General features: G+C 35.8%; 2 protein-coding genes across 3 annotated transcripts in view; one reads left to right on the forward strand and one right to left on the reverse strand.

The window, feature by feature from the left end:
* LOC117316082 (proteasome inhibitor PI31 subunit-like) lies at positions 1-11242 on the reverse strand. Its single transcript, XM_033870570.1, has 7 exons — positions 10929-11242; positions 9202-9357; positions 8125-8204; positions 5274-5489; positions 4845-4991; positions 1362-1430; positions 1-572 (listed from the first exon to the last, which is right to left on the reverse strand). The coding sequence occupies exons 1-7, from the start codon at positions 11061-11063 to the stop codon at positions 521-523; spliced, it is 855 nt and encodes a 284-aa protein (XP_033726461.1). The 5' UTR covers positions 11064-11242; the 3' UTR covers positions 1-520.
* Positions 10917-19056, forward strand: part of LOC117316080 (tRNA (guanine(10)-N2)-methyltransferase homolog) — a 24656-nt gene continuing 16516 nt past the window's right edge. Inside the window, exons 1-9 of one of the 2 annotated variants that reach the window (XM_033870568.1) lie at positions 10917-10986; positions 11986-12054; positions 12539-12612; positions 13595-13676; positions 13865-13957; positions 14459-14599; positions 15597-15657; positions 17835-17930; positions 18417-18497. In XM_033870568.1, coding sequence (XP_033726459.1) covers positions 12551-12612; positions 13595-13676; positions 13865-13957; positions 14459-14599; positions 15597-15657; positions 17835-17930; positions 18417-18497 — 616 coding nt within the window. In that variant the 5' untranslated portion in view covers positions 10917-10986; positions 11986-12054; positions 12539-12550. Of the gene's footprint in view, positions 10987-11272; positions 11378-11985; positions 12055-12538; positions 12613-13594; positions 13677-13864; positions 13958-14458; positions 14600-15596; positions 15658-17834; positions 17931-18416; positions 18498-19056 lie in introns of those variants that run through there. The other variant, XM_033870567.1, reaches the window with a different exon arrangement.

The following is a 19056-nucleotide window of genomic DNA, read 5'->3' on the forward strand; positions in this document are numbered from 1 at the left end:
TATCTGTCAGCAATGTAGCATCTTTATTGACACCCATTTCCAAGTCTGTAAAACTCTAGAAATGCTTTGTTCATACTCTTCATGTAATAGCCTCCATAGCATTCAAAAGAAGTGTTTTAATGACCTCCGTTACAAAGTCTCCACAAATTGTCCATTATCCAGGTAGCTTTTAATCTAGAAATCTTTTAATGACCTCCATTACAAAGTCTCCAGAAATTTTCCATCATCCAGGAAGTTTTTAGTTTTGATGTCCTCCATAACACCCAATAGAAACCATTTAATAGCATCCATTTCACAGTCTTCATAAAATTAGAAGTCTTCAGGTATTTTTAATAGTCTCCATGACATCTTCAAGAAATCCTTTTTAATGACATCCATTTCACAGTCTCCATAAGATTAGAAGTCTTCAGGAAGTCTCTAGATATTTTTTAATGACCTTTTTGATATAACATTGTTTGGGAGTCTTTTATAGATACCAAGTAGAATAAGATAGTTTGAATGGTTGTGTAGGAAGTACTTGTTACATAAACATATCACCATACCCAGGGGGCAGCTCATGGTCCGGATCTGGTCTGAAATTATAAATAAGCAGATATATTTATATTTTATCAAATGGAAGATCATCCCAATCTGGTCTGAAACAAATATAGGATATCTAACAGTGTCTTCAGTAATACCAAATATTTCATGAACGTGGCTAATATTTTGATATTGTTCATGAGAGCGTAGCACGAGTAAAAAATATCAAAATATTAGCATACGAGTGAAATATATTTGGTATTACTGAATATACTGTTAGATATGCTGATTATTACATTTGATAGCAAAATGTACCGAGGCAGCTCAATCTCTCCCAGAATTCATTGCGGTCCCCTGTCAACAGCTCACAAAGTACGCCAAATCGTGACGTTATGTATTCTATCTTGCATAATGATGTCATATAACATGACAGAGAGCTATATTTAAATCTTAATTTTCCCCATTGTTGTTTGTAAGCAGTGTTCTGATTGGTCAAATCAGAAAAAGAGATATTTTTCACATGCACTTAGTCCAGTGAAAAATATCAGAAAAAGTGATATTTCTTACTGGTGAAAAATATCACTTTTATAGAATTAATACTTTTCAATATTTCACTGGTAAAAAATTTAATAATGAATAATGAGCCATATTGATATTCCATCAGGTGGCAGCTCATTATCACGATCTGGTCTGAAATGACCAAAAATCACAGTATTTTACCGAGTGGCAGTTCTGGATCATGTGACAATTCCTTTAAGATCATCAATATCATACACTTGTTCAAGGAACTGCAGAGATAATGGATGATTTTTGAAACGAAAATGTCCTCCATCTACACTTACCCTGGCCTTTGTCCGGGACCTCCTGGAGGACCAAAAGGGTCAAACCTGGCCCCTGGTGGTACGGCTCCCCTGGAAACATTAACAGGTAGTGTTGTTATAATTAATCAATTTAATTGAAAATTAGTCATTTTACCTCTGACTATGACTAAACGATCATGGTTTGACTAAACACCAACTTTAAAGATTTGTTTAGATTTATAGCAACACTGAAAAGCTAGGTTAAGCATATCCACCAATTTTTTTCCATTTTGGTGAATGATTTTTAAGATATTTTTTCCCTTCTGTTCATAACTGATTAATAACAAGAGGCCCATGGGGCCTGTATCGCTCACCTGGTTGGATTAGACCAAATGTTGAAATAATGTTCATATTCAAATTGTTTTATTTGTAAAACTCTAACAATGCTATATATGGTTATAGTGTGGGAATCCGAACTGCTTTAAAGATTAATGAAGTCCAGACTCTCTAAGGTCTGAAAGACCTCAAGAATTGTTTATAGAACATGCATTCATCACTTTATGACTAGTAGCGATTTAAAGGAATTACCTCTATTTCACCTATTGGGCCCACCCCTTTGGCCATTTGGGGGTCAGAGCCACCATTTATGCAAAATCTGTTCCCCTGTTTCTGACCAAATTGGGTTCAAATCCATTCATAACTTGATGACTAGTAGCGATTCAAAGGAATTACCTCTATTTCCCGCACTGGGCCCCTCCCTTTTGGCCCCTTTAGGGTCAGAGCCACCATTTATGCAAAATCTGCTCCCCTTCCCCCAAGGATGTTTCTGACCAAATTGGGTTCAAATCCCTTCACAATTTTATGACTAGTAGAGATTTAGAGGAATTACCTCTATTTCCCATATTTAGCCCTGCCCCTTTGGCCCCTCGGAGGTCAGAATCACCATTTATGCAAAATCTGTTCCCCTTTCCCCAAGGATGTTTCTGTCCAAATTGGGTTCAAATCCATTCATAACTTTATGACTAGTAGTGATTTAAAGGAATTACCTCTATTACCCCTATTGGGCCCCGCCCCTTTGGCCCCTCGGGGGTCAGAGTCACCATTTATGCAAAATCTTTTCCCCTTCCCCCAAGGATGTTTCTGACCAAGTTGGGTTCAAATCCATTCATAACTTTATGACTAGTAGCGATTTAGAGGAATTACCTCTATTTCCCATATTTGGCCCCGCCCCTTTGGGGTCAGAGCCACCATTTATGCAAAATCTGTTCCCGTTCCCCCAAAGATATCTCTGACCAAATTGGGTTCAAATCCATTCATAACTTTATGACAAGTAGCGATTTAAAGGAATTACCTTAATTTCCCCTATTGGGCCCTGCCCCTTTGGTCCCTTTGGGGGTCAGAGTCACCATTTATGCAAAATCTGTTCCCCTGTTTCTGACCAAATTGGGTTCAAATCCATTCATAACTTGATGACTAGTAGCGATTCAAAGGAATTACCTCTATTTCCCGCACTGGGCCCCTCCCTTTTGGCCCCTTTAGGGTCAGAGCCACCATTTATGCAAAATCTGTTCCCCTTTCCCCAAGGATGTTTCTGACCAAATTGGGTTCAAATCCCTTCACAATTTTATGACTAGTAGAGATTTAGAGGAATTACCTCTATTTCCCATATTTAGCCCTGCCCCTTTGGCCCCTCGGGGGTCAGAATCACCATTTATGCAAAATCTGTTCCCCTTTCCCCAAGGATGTTTCTGACCAAATTGGGTTGAAATCCATTCATAACTTTATGACTAGTAGAGATTTAGAGGAATTACCTCTATTTCCCATATTTGGCCCTGCCCCTTTGGCCCCTCAGGGGTCAGAATCACCATTTATGCAAAATCTGTTCCCCTTCCCCCAAGGATATTTCTGACAAAATTTGGTTCAAATCCATTCATAACTTTATGACTAGTAGTGATTTAAAGGAATTACCTTTATTTCCCCTATTGGGCCCCGCCCCTTTTGCCCCTCGGCTGTCAGAGCCACCATTTATGCAAAATCTTTTCCCCTTCCCCCAAGGATGTTTCTGACCAAGTTGGGTTCAAATCCATTCATAACTTTATGACTAGTAGCGATTTAGAGGAATTACCTCTATTTCCCATATTTGGCCCCGCCCCTTTAGCCCCTTTGGGGTCAGAGCCACCATTTATGCAAAATCTGTTCCCCTTCCCCCAAAGATATCTCTGACCAAATTGGGTTCAAATCCATTCATAACTTTATGACAAGTAGAGATTTAAAGGAATTACCTTAATTTCCCCTATTGGGCCCCGCCCCTTTGGTCCCTTTGGGGTCAGAGCAACCATTTATGCAAAATCTTTTCCCCTTCCCCCAAGGATGTTTCTGACCAAATTGGGTTCAAATCTATTCATAACTTTATGACTAGTAGTGATTTAAAGGAATTACCTCTATTACCCCTATTGGGCCCCGCCCCTTTGGCTCCTCGGGGGTCAGAGCCACCATTTATGCAAAATCTCCTCCCCTTCCCCGAAGGATGTTTCTGACCAAATTGGGTTGAAATCCATTCATAACTTTATGACAAGTAGCGATTTAAAGGAATTACCTTAATTTCCCCTATTGGGCCCCGCCCCTTTGGCCCCTCGGGGGTCAGAGCCACCATTTATGCAAAATCTTTTCCCCTTCCCCATGGATGTTTCTGACCAAATTGGGTTCAAATCCATTCATAACTTTATGACTAGTAGAGATTTAGAGGAATTACCTCTATTACCCCTATTGGGCCCCGCCCCTTTGGCCCCTCGGGGGTCAGAGCCACCATTTATGCAAAATCTGTTCCCCTTCCCCCAAGGATGTTTCTGACCAAATTGGGTTCAAATCCATTCATAACTTTATGACTAGTAGTGATTTAAAGGAATTACCTCTATTTCCCCTATTGGACCCCGCCCCTTTGGCCCCTTGGGGGTCAGAGCCACCATTTATGCAAAATCTCTTCCTCTTCCCCCAAGGATGTTTCCGACCAAATTGGGTTCAAATCCATTCATAACTTTATGACTAGTAGAGATTTAGAGGATTTACCTCTATTTCCCATATTTGGCCCAGCCCCTTTGGCCCCTCAGGGGTCAGAATCACCATTTATGCAAAATCTGTTCCCCTTCCCCCAAGGATGTTTCTGACCAAATTGGGTTGAAATCCATTCATAACTTTATGACTAGTAGCGATTTAAAGGAATTACCTCTATTTCCCCTATTGGGCCCCGCCCCTTTGACCCCTCAGGGGTCAGAGTCACCAGTTATGCAAAATCTGTTCCCATTATGCTAAGGATGTTTCTGGCCAAATTTGGTCAAAATCCAATAAGAACTTTATGACTAGTAGCGATTTGAAGCAAATGTTGACGGACGGACGGACGGACGGACGGAGAGGACGACGGACGGACGGACGACGGACGCTGCGCCATGGCATAAGCTCACCGGACCTTCGGTCCAGGTGAGCTAATAAATCAATCATAAGAAAGACTCTATTTTGAAGTAAACATACGGAGGCAGAGGATGAGGCAATCCAGCATTTGGGTCTGGTCTCATTCCAGGGCGGTTTCCTCGAAATGGGTCAAATCGCATTCCGCCTCCTCTTCCCAAAGGGTCAAGGTCAGCCCTCCCAATAGAGAAGGGATCACCAGGGTCAGACCTTTAACAGGAAATCGATCATTTCATCACCACTCTGAGTTTCAAAGTCATGTCCCTTATAAACTTTTATTTTACAACTGTTTACATATACAAGTTATATCAACTTATTTTAGACTTTTTGGCCAAGATGAAAGAGCACAACATTCTATATAGTAAATATTTCTCCAATTCATTCATCAAGTACAAACAAGATTTTTTTTTAAAAACAAGATTTTAGCTTGGAAATATCCTGTTCGGTAGCTCCAATTAATCTTTAATGCCAAGATATTGACCAATCACTCACCAGTCTGGTGGCCTCTGCGGCATGTGAGGGCGACGGGACGGTATTCGCAGTGGGTCATACTCTTCCTCGTATGACCTTGACCTTTCCTGTGATCTTCTTTCTTGTGATGACCTAGATACTTGACTGGTTGACACATTTTTGTTGTCTCCCTTCAGCACTGCATCAAGTATCTCCCTCTTAAATTGTGAACAAAGCTCATTCAAGTTTTGGAATGCACTGAAATATTAAAATGAGTGCACAGCTGATAAATATTCGCCAGAGATACATTGTATAATTGTAAAAAAAAAATAACAAACAAACAACAAAATGGGTGAATATTCATTATTTAACAATATATTAATCCTTGTATCCTACAGGAGGATTACAAAACTTTTTATCATTTTTTTTCTTCAAATTTGTTTGTCCATTTTGAGATCCAAGTCGATGCAACTTGATAAGACTTGGACAGGAAAGCTGGACATTTTTCTATCTGGTAGCGCTTAAGCAGGACATCCAACTTCTCTGGATGTCTGCTCTGATGTTACCAAGACACCGTCAGGCAGGGGAGCTAAAAATTACAAAACTCGACTTAAAGTTACAGGGTTTTTTTTCGGATGAGATTTTTGAGACCAGTTGATGTCTTTTTTTCGGATGAGATATTTGATACTAGTTGATGTCTATTTCAAAGTTCTTTATCATATAAGAGTTTGTATGAACAACTTGTGCAGAGTTTTATGTATTTGATTATTATGGTAGGACTTTTGTTTACAAACAGTCAACACAATGATTTATGTGTGGAAATTAATTAAAGCAAAATCCCTTTTACTGATTAAATGTAACTGTGACAAGAATATGTTATTTTAGATAAATAAAGTTTTATAAACAACCAAACAATATGCTACAGTTTAATAAATGCTATTTATTAACTGTATGTATGTGGCCTACACAACATTGTGTAAAATGTATTATCATAAAACAAATTACATATCTATACATTATAAAAGAAATAAAAACAAGAAAACATATACAGACATGATCATCTATACACATACAAAGTTTGGCCTTGGGGGCTATATCACACTACATATATATAACTATGGAAATCTCACGGATTACTGACGTTATCCCACCAGGAGCGAACTGTCACTCCTTGTCCCAGGATTACTGCCAATATTATCCCACCAGAAGTGAAATGGTCACTCCTGGTCCCAACGGCTGGATGAGATTTTCCATTATCAATACGTACCCCATGAGAGGATATTTCTGACAATACTGGATCCAGATATACTGAGTACCTCATATACCTGGATCCCATGAGAGGATATCGGGTCATGAAATTCCTGGGTCCGCCTGATATCTATTGTTCTGTATATAGATCCCATGAGAGGATGTTTCCTGAATCCTGGATTGGACCATAAGCCCCGTTAGCCCATGTAGTACCAATCCCATGAGAGGATTCAACTTGTTGGAAAGTCCTGGATCTATATGATACCTATAGCTTATAGGCACCTTTATATTATGTAGGTATAACTGTATTAACATGGGGGCTGAATACAACAACATGTGTTGTGTACCTCCCAAATTGAAGCTGTATACCTCTCATATTGATAGTGTGCAGCTGAAAAGCCCCCAAGGTGTAAAGTATCATACATTGTACATTTTTATTACTGATATGACCATGCATGCATTTTGTAAATTAAATCAAATTTACTAGAGTTACAAGAATGTCTCCAAGAGACCATGAAATATCAGTTATTTTTTGTTTGTAAATATGTATCATCTACATATACTATATACATGTACTATGTATACTAGGTTGTTTTTCATATCAATTAAATAATAACACAAGAATTCCACGGAAGTGGAGGTGTCGCCTGTGTATGCGAATAATTAAAGGGTCATAACTCTTTAAAATTAGGACTTGAATAAAAAAAAACAATAACAAACTTGTCCACAGTATTATGGTAACGAACATTCTATTTTCGCAAAAAAAATTAAAGGGCTATAACTCTTTTAAAAAGGTCCGAATAAATTTGGTTAACGAACTTGTCCACAGTATTATGGTAACGAACCTTCCCATGCAGTTTCAAATTAATCCAGTAATAATTATTCAAGTTATTGAGTGGAAACCATTTTCGCAAAAAAATTAAAGGGCCATAACTCTTTTAAAATGGTGCAAATAAATTTGGTTAACGAACTTGTCCACAGTATTATGGTAACGAACCTTCCCATGAAGTTTCAAATTAATCCTGTAATAATTATTCAAGTTATTGAGTGGAAACCATTTTCGCAAAAAATTAAAGGGCTATAACTCTTTTAAAAAGGTGCGAATAATTTTGGTTATCGAACTTGTCCGAGCTATCATGGTAATAAACCTTCCCATGAAGTTTCAAATTAATCCAGTAATAATTATTCAAGTTATTGAGTGGAAACCATTTTCGCAAAAAAATTAAAGGGCCATAACTCTTTTAAAATGGTGCAAATAAATTTGGTTAACGAACTTGTCCACAGTATTATGGTAACGAACCTTCCCATGAAGTTTCAAATTAATCCTGTAATAATTATTCAAGTTATTGAGTGGAAACCATTTTCGCAAAAAATTAAAGGGCTATAACTCTTTTAAAAAGGTGCGAATAATTTTGGTTATCGAACTTGTCCGAGCTATCATGGTAATGAACCTTCCCATGAAGTTTCGAATTAATCCGTTCTAAACTACTAAAGTTATCGCACGAAAACCATTTTCCGGACAATGCCGACGCCGCCGAAAAGTAATACCTATATGTCTCCTTTTTCAAAGGCACCACAAAAATAAGACATTTGTTTTGCTGGTGCCAACCCATCAGGATAGGAAAAACCTTATCTTTAATCTTACCTGTCAAATGAGGTCAAATTACCCGTAGTAAAATCTCTTGTTCTGATGTTCAAGTTCACGACAGTCTCATTTCCAACATTCTGAAACATTAAAACATAATTTCAGTAACTTTTCATTCATTTTATATTTGATATCTGGTAGTAGCTGAGGACGAATATGACTATGTGGGTTGCATAATTATATCATCACAAAAATATACAGGAAATATCAAGGTAACATAGAAAAGATTACCAGACAGTGCCACAGAAGTCAGAGGGGGAGATCTGCTGTGGTAAGCTCTAAAGCCACACTTACCAAGCTCTCCCTATTTAGAAGGGAAACAGAATTATAGACCCAAAAATTAGAAATCATCTGTAAAACATTTTTATTGACCATACTGCGGTAATTTGATCAAAATCCAATGAGTCCAGAAGAAAACATAAATTCATGTTGATAGTTTTAATATCATTATGTGTTGATTAATCTGAAGTAGCTCTTTAAACAAAATGTACTATTTCCCCTATGGGGATTTCAACAAGAGATCCCAGAGGGATCTTTGCGCCACCATAAATGATCTTTATATATTCCATGTCAGACTGATCTTCTCTCTTTTTTCCTTTTTTTCTTTTTTCCCTTTTACTAATCTGATATCATGAACACATGGAACCTACATGTGAAGTTTGAGAAACATTCCTTCAGTACTTTTCAAGATATATCAATAACAAACTTTAATTTTCAAATTCCAAAATGGCCTCCTATTGGCCATTTTCTTTTTCATATCAAAACTCTAAATTCAATTGGCACAAAAAGGGACCAAAGGGAACAACCACATGATGTTGAGGAATATCCCTCCATCATTTTCCAGAAATACGGATAACAAACTTCAATTATTAAAATCCAAGATAGTCCCCAGTCGGACCAGTATTTATTAAGAAATGGCGAAAAAAACAAGGATTGCTTACAGACGGACGGATGACGGACGGATGACAGGCGGACCACTGACCAGACTCGGCGATTTGAATAGCCAACCAAATTAGCGGACAGGCAAAATACAAGTTCCTTCTAGTTATTGGAGACTTGACAATTGTCACAACTTACCATGAAATTGACCAGCAGATCATTGTCAATCCTGATGACCTTAAGCATGTACACGGTGGACGGCTGACCCTCCTGTCTGTACCTCAACGTATACAGGTCCTGACTCTCATTCCAGCCAGTGGGCAGTAACTCAGTCTGACTGTCACTTTCTGATGCCTAAAATTGAATTATCTTTAAATAGATTTTGGATCTAAATCAAAGATCAGATAAATGCTGTGTACTTAGTTCATACAATAAGTAAAGATGACCAGATAACATCCGCAGGAAGATCTTCAACTGGTTTATAATGGTTTACATGTTTCGGCATACTAGGTATGCCGTCCTCAGAACAGTGGAACAATTCAAAATATAGGACTTATATAGTACATCTGCCTAGCAACTACCAGGTAGTATATTTGGAATCCATCCCAGGGAGACTACCGGACGTATAGAACTACCTACACCGGACGTTGGATCTCATTTTCTTTGTTAGTTCATACAAGTTGCAAACAGTTCAGAACAAAATTCAATCATCAAGCACCAGTTTCCTAACTTTCTTGGTTCCCATTTAGACTTTCTGTATTTATTTGATTGATACCATATTCTATTAAATGCAAAATGCAAAATCAAAACAACGGTTTAGAAATTAACATAATTGATAAATGAAATCTTTCAGAATTTGTGAAAAATATGTACAACACAAAACATATAAATAAATGAAAGTTGCTGATTGAAAAAGTTTTGCTAGCCAACTGTGTTCAATATGATATACTCTCCTTTTTTATCGTTTTGAATACACTTGGCTAGTGAAGCTGCCGATAGAACTACTGGTGTAGTTTTGTGTCACAAAATGAATTAGCATCATTGTAATCAACAACACTCTTTTGTTTGAGTCATGTTGGTTTGGAACAATGATGAATCAGATGCGGGATGCCAACAACATACTTTCAGGAAAAGTATGGAAAGGCATGGTTGCCATATTAAATGGGTGGTCTAGGGTAAATAAATATTTCACTTATCCATATATATATGATAGGTGTTATGTCTCAACCGATTTTATAGTACATGTATTTGCACCAAAATCTTAGCATCACCAAACGGTGTCAGAGAATTCCACATGTTTTCATATAGTGCGCTCTGGCCCTACACCAGAAATGGTGTCAGGGCCAGAGGAAACTCGGGCTAGTATGGGCCAAAATACAAATGAAACACATGCAGAAAAACATAGGAACACAACAGAAACACAGTTTCTGGGGAAAGACTTCCTTTTGCACACACCCTAATTCAAAAATGAAGTAGAAAATACATGTATGTAGAGGTGCATGGGGTCAGGATTCAATTTGTTTGAAACTTTCCTAATTAATGCCTCAAAATACACATACCACGCATAAATCCAAGGTCAACATATTTCCCTTAATGCTTATGTAACTCATTTTCAGTTAACAGGTGGGGATGCAAATGGAAGTCTTACCGTTTCTGATTTCTCTGAATTATCCCTGATTTTGAGCCAAGCTTTGCCAAATAGCACTAGTTCTGTTGTGTTGTTTATTTGTAATTGTGCCTGTCTTTTATGAGTCAGTTTTAATAGCTCGATATAATGATATTATTTTACCATGGGCTACCCAGGTTAAAAATAAAACTTGATTTGATTCAGTTGTCATTCCAACTTTTACTTTCATTTAGAAAACACAGTCGAGTTAGATCTGCATTCCGCTTAATATTGAATCAACGAAGTAATGACAACCAACCGTTTCGCCAACTCCAATGCATTTGTATCCATTCGAAACAAGACTCCAATGAAGTGTGGTAATTATGGCATCTTGTGGTGATTTCAGCTTCTCTCTAACACTGCAATATAACAATTCCTGCCCGGGCGCCGCCATTATGGTCTCAAAATAATCTCTAAACAAAATGGAAGATCTTTAAGAATGGTTATATTCACCACTTTTATACCATTAGCATTGTTATTTAATTCTAAAATTATCGTTTTTCTTAATTCAGATACACTATTTATATAAACACACAGGTTAATAACAACAGGGCCCACTACATCAAAGTATATCTTAGAGTAATTTTACCTCGAACGCGAAAGAGCTCTTACACATTTTCCAACATGGCTGCGCCCATGAACAGTTCATGCTTTTTGCGAACATACTTAATCCAATTCGCAAATCAACACACAGATTTCAGGACTGCGGTACGTCTTTATATTCTCTTTTAATTAGCATATGTTTTTAGTCTGATGGGTCAATAAAAACAAATAATATGAGTTTCTGAGTGTCAACTCTTTAGGCCAGTTGGCAGTTGTTGTACCATCTCCTATATCTCAACTAACAGTTCAATCAAATAGTCTAATGATGTATTTACTTTGAAGTGTACGTCATTCAGGGTTTTTTTCTCTGTGAATGATGTAACATGTAATCACTGACCCACATGATTGTGTCCATCTTCACGTGAAGATGCATATATAGGAAATTCTATTTCATTAAAAGTGATATGGTTACATCATATGATAGTGTGAATTGTACAACAGTTGTCTAAGAAGATTGAGAGAACTTTAATTTACTCAGATATACCACATGTCACAGATATATATCACGTTACTGTTTGTACAGTACTGGTATATTTCTTCTATGCAGTAGGTTGAAATCCCACTTCTGACACCAATGTTGTAAAATCGATAAGCAATGATGTCAGGAATAGTTACGCTTGCATTGTACATGTATGTTGTTTGAGAGTAGTAACATAGATAAATAAATATATGTGCTTCAACTGATTTGATATTGTTTTCTTTGTATTTTACAGGAATTCAATGCATTAATTGATTTGTTTAGTGTTGATATCCAATGGAAAGAAAATGACATTGAAGAAAAGGTATAGTATTGTTAACCGGGTACAGTATATACTTTTAATTTGCTACACATTTAAGATAACACATGTTAACAGTCTATATATTGATCTAGCAGTATTGTCTCAAACCTTATACAGTGGTTACTACATGTATTTCAAAGGAAATAACTTAAGCCTCTTACATAAAATAGAACAAATTAAATCAATTTCTGGTACAATATTTGTCTGTTTGCCAGTTATAATATTCAAACAGTCAATAGAAAATAGTCTTTTAGTCAGTTCTTTGTCAGTCAGTAGTGTATTTAGGGTTCATTAATACTGATGCTAAAACAGCAGGAACAACATTGAATTCCATATATATAGACAAGAAGTCTAAAACTGTTAAAACAAAAAAGACCAGAAATAATCAAAATCAGACAGCAGACTCATGTGGCAGTATACTGGGAAGCAGATAAATGACATTTGATTTGGTTGGTTATGTAATCATGCAGCTTTTGTTTTTAAACAGACCCCATACCTGATGGTGAAGTCACTTTCTGAGGAGCATGTGAGAAAAGTTGGAAGTCGGTCTGTTTTGATAAAGTAAGTTTATTTGTTACATAAAAACATGAATTTCAATTACATTCCCGTTTATATCAATTACACTTCTGTTTCTATCAACTACACTCCTGTTTATATCAATTACACTCCTGTTTATATCAATTACACTTCTCTTTCTATCAACTACATTCCTGTTTATATCAATTACACTCCTGTTTATATCAATTACATTCCTGTTTATATCAATTACACTCCTGTTTATATCAATTACATTCCTGTTAATATCAATTACATTCCTGTTTATATCAATTACACTTCTGTTTCTAACAACTACATTCCTGTTTATATCAATTACATTCCTGTTTATATCAATTACACTCCTGTTTATATCAATTACACTCCTGTTTATATCAATTACATTCCTGTTAATATCAATTACACTCCTGTTTATATCAATTACATTCCTGTTAATATCAATTACATTCCCGTTTATATCAATTACACTCCTGTTTATATCAATTACATTCCTGTTTATATCAATTACACTTCTGTTTATATCAATTACATTCCTGTTGTGTGCTGCTGGGTGTCTTCGGCAGTATGCTTCAGTGAGGTAGCACTATAAATCGGCAAAAGTTCCGGCCTATCACAAGGAGACTTAACATGAACATACCACAGCCTCCCAAAACACACATACGCACTCACCACACGCATGCTTGTCGCACGCACGGGATGCCGTCCTTAAATGATCTTAGCTATTAATAGGACGTTAAACAAAACAAACCTAAACCTAAACATTCCTGTTAATATCAATTACACTCATGTTTATATCAGTCACATTTCTGTTAATATCAATTACATTCCTGTTAATATCAATTACACTCCTGCTTATATCAATTACATTTCTGTTAATATCAATTACACTTCAGTTTATATCAATTACACTCCTGTTTATATCAATTACACTCCTGTTTATATCAATTTCTGTTATGGTAATAACACATCTTTAATGTTGTGTTTCCAGGAACATCATAGAACTGTGGGGTCATGGCAGCACATATTCAGAGTTAAACAAAAGTTTGAGAGAAACAAATAAAGATATCATGGTATGTATAAACAATTGCAATAAATGATCAGTTGTTCTATATGAACAATTTCAAATCTATGTATATAATTAATAATAGTAATTAGTAAGTTGACTTCTGTTTTCATAGAAAATTGTCTGTCATTAACATTGATATACATTTTATATGATATCATAAAAAATGTCAATATTTATATCTTTTATTCTCAGGCCCCACATTTAGTTAAAGAAAAATCCTTCAAGTTTGAGCTGGATGCTTTCAACAAGAAGGTCATTCAATCTTATAAGTTGGACAGATTTGAGGTGAGTGGACAAATTAATTATGATTTATATTTATAATACTGATGTGCCTGGTGTAATTGATTTCTTCCTTTGTTTTGATATATTTAATTAAGTTGATATAATAATCTATTATGTGATAACTTTCTAGTATATCAACATGATATAGCCATCAGAGTTTAGAATATGATATGTAATTAAGATATATTATTTCATATACAAGATAGCTGTCATAGTCTCTGATATTTTTACTAAAGAATTTTTCACATTAAAATGTTTGACAAATAAGAACTTTTTTGCATGAGAGAGTGTTTTAATGAAGAAACTTTAAAAAGAGCATTGGGATAATGAAACATTCTCCTTATATGGGCATTTCAATTTATATTTGTTTAAGTGATACATCTGTTAATAGGATTACCACTTTACCCTTTCAGTCATCATTTTAATAAACATACAAACACATGTGCTAAATTTAATGTTCATCAAATCTTTCTTCCTTTGCTTTTATTAAAACTTTTTTTGTAGAGTTTCCCTCGCGATGTATTAGCTTTCCAAGGTGAAGTAAATTTGAGAAATCCAGATGAGACATATTTTCTCTTGGAGGATTATGGGCCATTTGGAAGCCAGGCTCCAGACAATCCTCTTTACATATACTTTGGAAGACAGGTAGAATAAAAAAAACCATAGCAACAAATTTAATGACCACTGGGCTTTTCAACCTTCTTAGGGTTCTTCAAGAGAAAAGTGATGAGTTAACAAAATTGATAAAACAAGGGGAAAGAATATAGTGCTGATTCACATGGAGATCCTTGAAAATGTATAAAGAGAATAGGTCAAAGTGTTATAGATGAGTAAGTGTTCCTATGCTCAATCGAGGACACCTGCCATGTAAATCTAGCTAAGTCCAGGTGATGTCATGATCTCAAATTAAGAACTGGGGTAGTAATTTGTTTTAAAGTGTTCAGTTTATAGACAATATCAAATGTCTTTTGTTATTTATGTTTCCTGTTATATGCAAAATAAAAAAAAGGTTTGATAGCTAACAATCAGCTGTTACAAATAATGTACATGGCTATGTTCACTATGTATGACCTGACCATTCAGGCATAGTCCCGACACTTTATCACTAGCCCTCCACCTCTGGGTTGCGAGTTCGAAACCTACGTGGGGCAGTTGCCAGGTACTGACTGTAGGCCGGTGGTTTTTCTCCTGGTACTCCGGCTTTCCACCACCTCAAAAACCTGGCATGTCCTTAAATGACCCTGGCTGTTAAAAGGACGTTAAACAAAAAACAAGCAAACCAAAATCAGGCATAGTATGTAGTAAACGTAGCCACGTAACAGCCGAGTTAAATCAAATTTGGTAGTTTAATGAAAATGTCATGACGACTTTGAATGAATTTTACTTAAAATTTGTAATACAAGTGTATGCATTTATGAAATTTAGGATATGCACAAAAAATAAGATTTAAAAGATAGCCACAGACAATTTTTTTTAACTTCATTTCAGTTTTAATGGAAGTAGATAGTATCATATACTAACACTAGTAGATACATAATATCAATACTAGGGAATGCTGCTGTTAGAATTTTTCGTGGCAAATCAAATCTTGATATTGATTGTATAAAAATAAAGGTTTTAACCATTTTGTGTTTTATTTCAGATTTCAGAGGGCCAGAGAGATGCCATTAGAAGATACACTTTGCAGAGCAGAAAGTTTATAGGTATCTGTCCTACAATGTTTACTGTGTACAAAAACAATAGTTTGTTTACTGTGTACAAAAACAATACATTGTTTACTGTGTACAAAATCAATACATTGTTAACTGTGTACAAAAACTATACATTGTTTACAGTGTACAAAAACAATACAATGTTTACAGTGTACAAAATCAATACATTGTTTACAGTGTACAAAATCAATACATTGTTACCAGTGTACAAAAACAATACACTCTCTACTGTATACAAAAACAATACACTCTTTACTGTATACAAAAACAACACACTCTTTACTGTATGCAAAAACAATACACTCTTTACTGTATGCAAAAACAATACACTCTTTACTGTATACAAAAACAATACACTCTTTACTGTATAAAAAACAATACACTCTTTACTGTATACAAAACAATACACTCTTTACTGTATACAAAAACAATACACTCTACTGTATACAAAAACAATACACTCTTTACTGTATACAAAAACAATACTCTTTACTGTATGCAAAAACAATACTCTTTACTGTATACAAAAACAATACACTCTTTACTGTATACAAAAACAATACACTCTTTACTGTATACAAAAACAATACACTCTTTACTGTATAAAAAACAATACACTCTTTACTGTATACAAAAACAATACACTCTTTACTGTATAAAAAAACAATACTTTGTTTCTGTGTACAAAAATAATATTTACTGTATTCAAAAAACAATACACTCTTTACTGTATACAAAAACAATACTCTTTACTCTATACCAAAAACAATACACTCTACTGTATACAAAACAATACATTGTTAACTGTATACAAAAACAATACACTCTTTACTGTATACAAAAACAATATGCTCTACTGTATACAAAATAATACATTATTTACTGTGTACAAAAACAATACACTCTTTACTGTATAAAAAAACAATACATGTACTTTGTTTCTGTGTACAAAAATAATATTTACTGTATTCAAAAAATAATACACTCTTTACTGTATACAAAAACATTACTCTTTACTCTATACCCAAAACAATACACTCTTTACTGTATACAAAAACAATACACTCTTTACTGTATACAAAAACAATACACTCTTTACTGTATACAAAAACAATACACTCTTTACTGTATACCAAAAAACAATACACTCTTTACTGTATACAAAAACAATACACTCTTTACTGTATACAAAAACAATACACTCTTTACTGTATACAAAATCAATACACTCTTTACTGTATACAAAAACAATACACTCTTTACTGTATACAAAAATAATACACTCTTTACTGTATTAAAGAAACAATACACTCTTTACTGTATACAAAAACAATACACTCTTTACTGTATACGAAAACAATACATTGTTTACTGTATACAAAATCAAGTAATTTAGGACATTCCCGGCAAGAATGTTTACCTGGCAAACATTGTTTATTATTCCTTATGGCAGGATGAAATCCTGTTTCTAGGTTCCACTTTGTGATTATTTATAGACATCAATTTGTCCAGGTCACAGTTACTAAATATAAATAAACAAATCACCTTCCATGCAAATTCTAGAGTTTAGAGTTTACTTTGGCCATTCTAACCCAAACTTCTTTCTGTACTTCCATACTAAAATTGCAGTGCTTTCTTATTGAAAGCGCTTGCATGTTCATGATAAACGTCGACCTCGGCAGTACAGGCAAATGGCTTCTTAATGTTTATGGAGGATATATGGCCACATGGCGGGGCCCTTTCTGACCTGTAGGTGTTCTAGTTTAGACAATATAAGTGTGAACAAAGTACCATTAATGACTGAGATATCCTGTTTAGTGAAATCTAAATTGATCAGAATAGTTGAAATATTTACCTATCATTATAACGAGATATAAATCATCATTGTCCATGTATTAAATTGATTTTACATACTAGGTGTTTTGATGCAGATGTTCTGTGTTTCTGAAGACAATAGGCTTCACTTGTTTATGACATCATATAATATTATATAAGTGATTTATTTTTGATGATACATAGGACAGTTATATGTTTAAATCCTTTAGAGTCATCTAGGGATCTTTTTATAAATTATAATAACAAAATGTTTTATTGATGTTTAGATGATGATAAAGAAATGTTTTATTGATGTTTAGATGATGATAAAGAAATGTTTTATTTATGTTTAGCTAACACCAGTATGGACGCTGGTCTCTCACTTCTCATGGCCAACATTGCCCAAGTGAAAAAAGATGATCTTGTCATGGACCCGTTTGTAGGAACAGGTACGTACGCGTCTTACTGTGTCAAGTTGAGTGTCACAACAGATTGTATCCATCTTTACATCAATTAGCACACATGATTGAACTTCACATGGAAGGGAAGGTCACCCTTAGTACAATAGTTAGAATATGTAAGTAGGAGATATATTGATGTAAATGCTATATACAAAATATGCTATTTATTTTTAGCTCACCGGTTACGAGTAACCGTGAGCTAATGCTGTACCCCGGCGTCTGTGTCCGCGTCGGCATCCCACCCCCACTTTAAAGTTTTTGGGGTACGTTTTTGGAAAGCTTGCTAGTCCAAAAGTATGCACCTCACACCCTTCTTATTTGGTTTATACATTCATTAGAGGTCTAGGAGTGATGTTATGTGATGTACAATTTCAAAATGACATGCTTATACATACATAAAAAAATTAGTGCATTGTGTGATTACTGCTGCGGATGAGCTTCGCAATCATTGATTGCACTTGTTGTATTTTTCAGGAAGCCTTCTGGTGGCATGTGCTCACCATGGGGCTTATGTTATGGGCACTGATATCAACTACCTTCTGCTGCACGCTAAAGGTAGGTTAACCATCAAGGGTGGAGTTATCTCCCTTAGCCAAGGCAAGCAGATTGCAGCTGAAGATGACGTGTATAAAGTACCTAACAGTTAGGCAGAGATACACGCGATGGCAGTCTCGGTCTAATTCCCCTCCCCTCTCCTCGTATAGGAAGGGATATGGCAGAGATACACGCGATGGCAGTCTCGGTCTAATTCCCCTCCCCTCTCCTCGTATAGGAAGGGATATGGCAGAGATACACGCGATGGCAGTCTCTGTCTAATTCCCCTCCCCTCTCCTTGTATAGGAAGGGATATGGCAGAGATACACGCGATGGCAGTCTCGGTCTAATTCCCCTCCTCTCTACTTGTATAGGAAGGGGTTTGGCAGAGATACACGCGATGGCAGTCTCTGTCTAATTCCCCTCCCCTCTCCTAGTATAGGAAGGGGTATGGCAGAGATACACGCGATGGCAGTCTCGGTCTAATTCCCCTCCTCTCTACTTGTATAGGAAGGGGTATGGCAGAGATACACGCGATGGCAGTCTCTGTCTAATTCCCCTCCCCTCTCCTAGTATAGGA

Source organism: Pecten maximus, chromosome 18 (assembly GCF_902652985.1).
Source record: "Pecten maximus chromosome 18, xPecMax1.1, whole genome shotgun sequence".
NCBI lineage: Eukaryota > Metazoa > Mollusca > Bivalvia > Pectinida > Pectinidae > Pecten > Pecten maximus.

Coding starts and splice junctions, on each gene's coding strand:
- LOC117316082 (XM_033870570.1), bottom strand. CDS start 11,063: ATGGCGGCGCCCGGGCAGGAATTGTTATATTGCAGTGTTAGAGAGAAG. Junction 9,358..10,928: donor GCATTGGAGTTGGCGAAACG/GTTGGTTGTCAT, acceptor ATTCAATTTTAG/GCATCAGAAAGTGACAGTCA. Junction 8,205..9,201: donor ATCTGCTGGTCAATTTCATG/GTAAGTTGTGAC, acceptor TTAATGTTTCAG/AATGTTGGAAATGAGACTGT.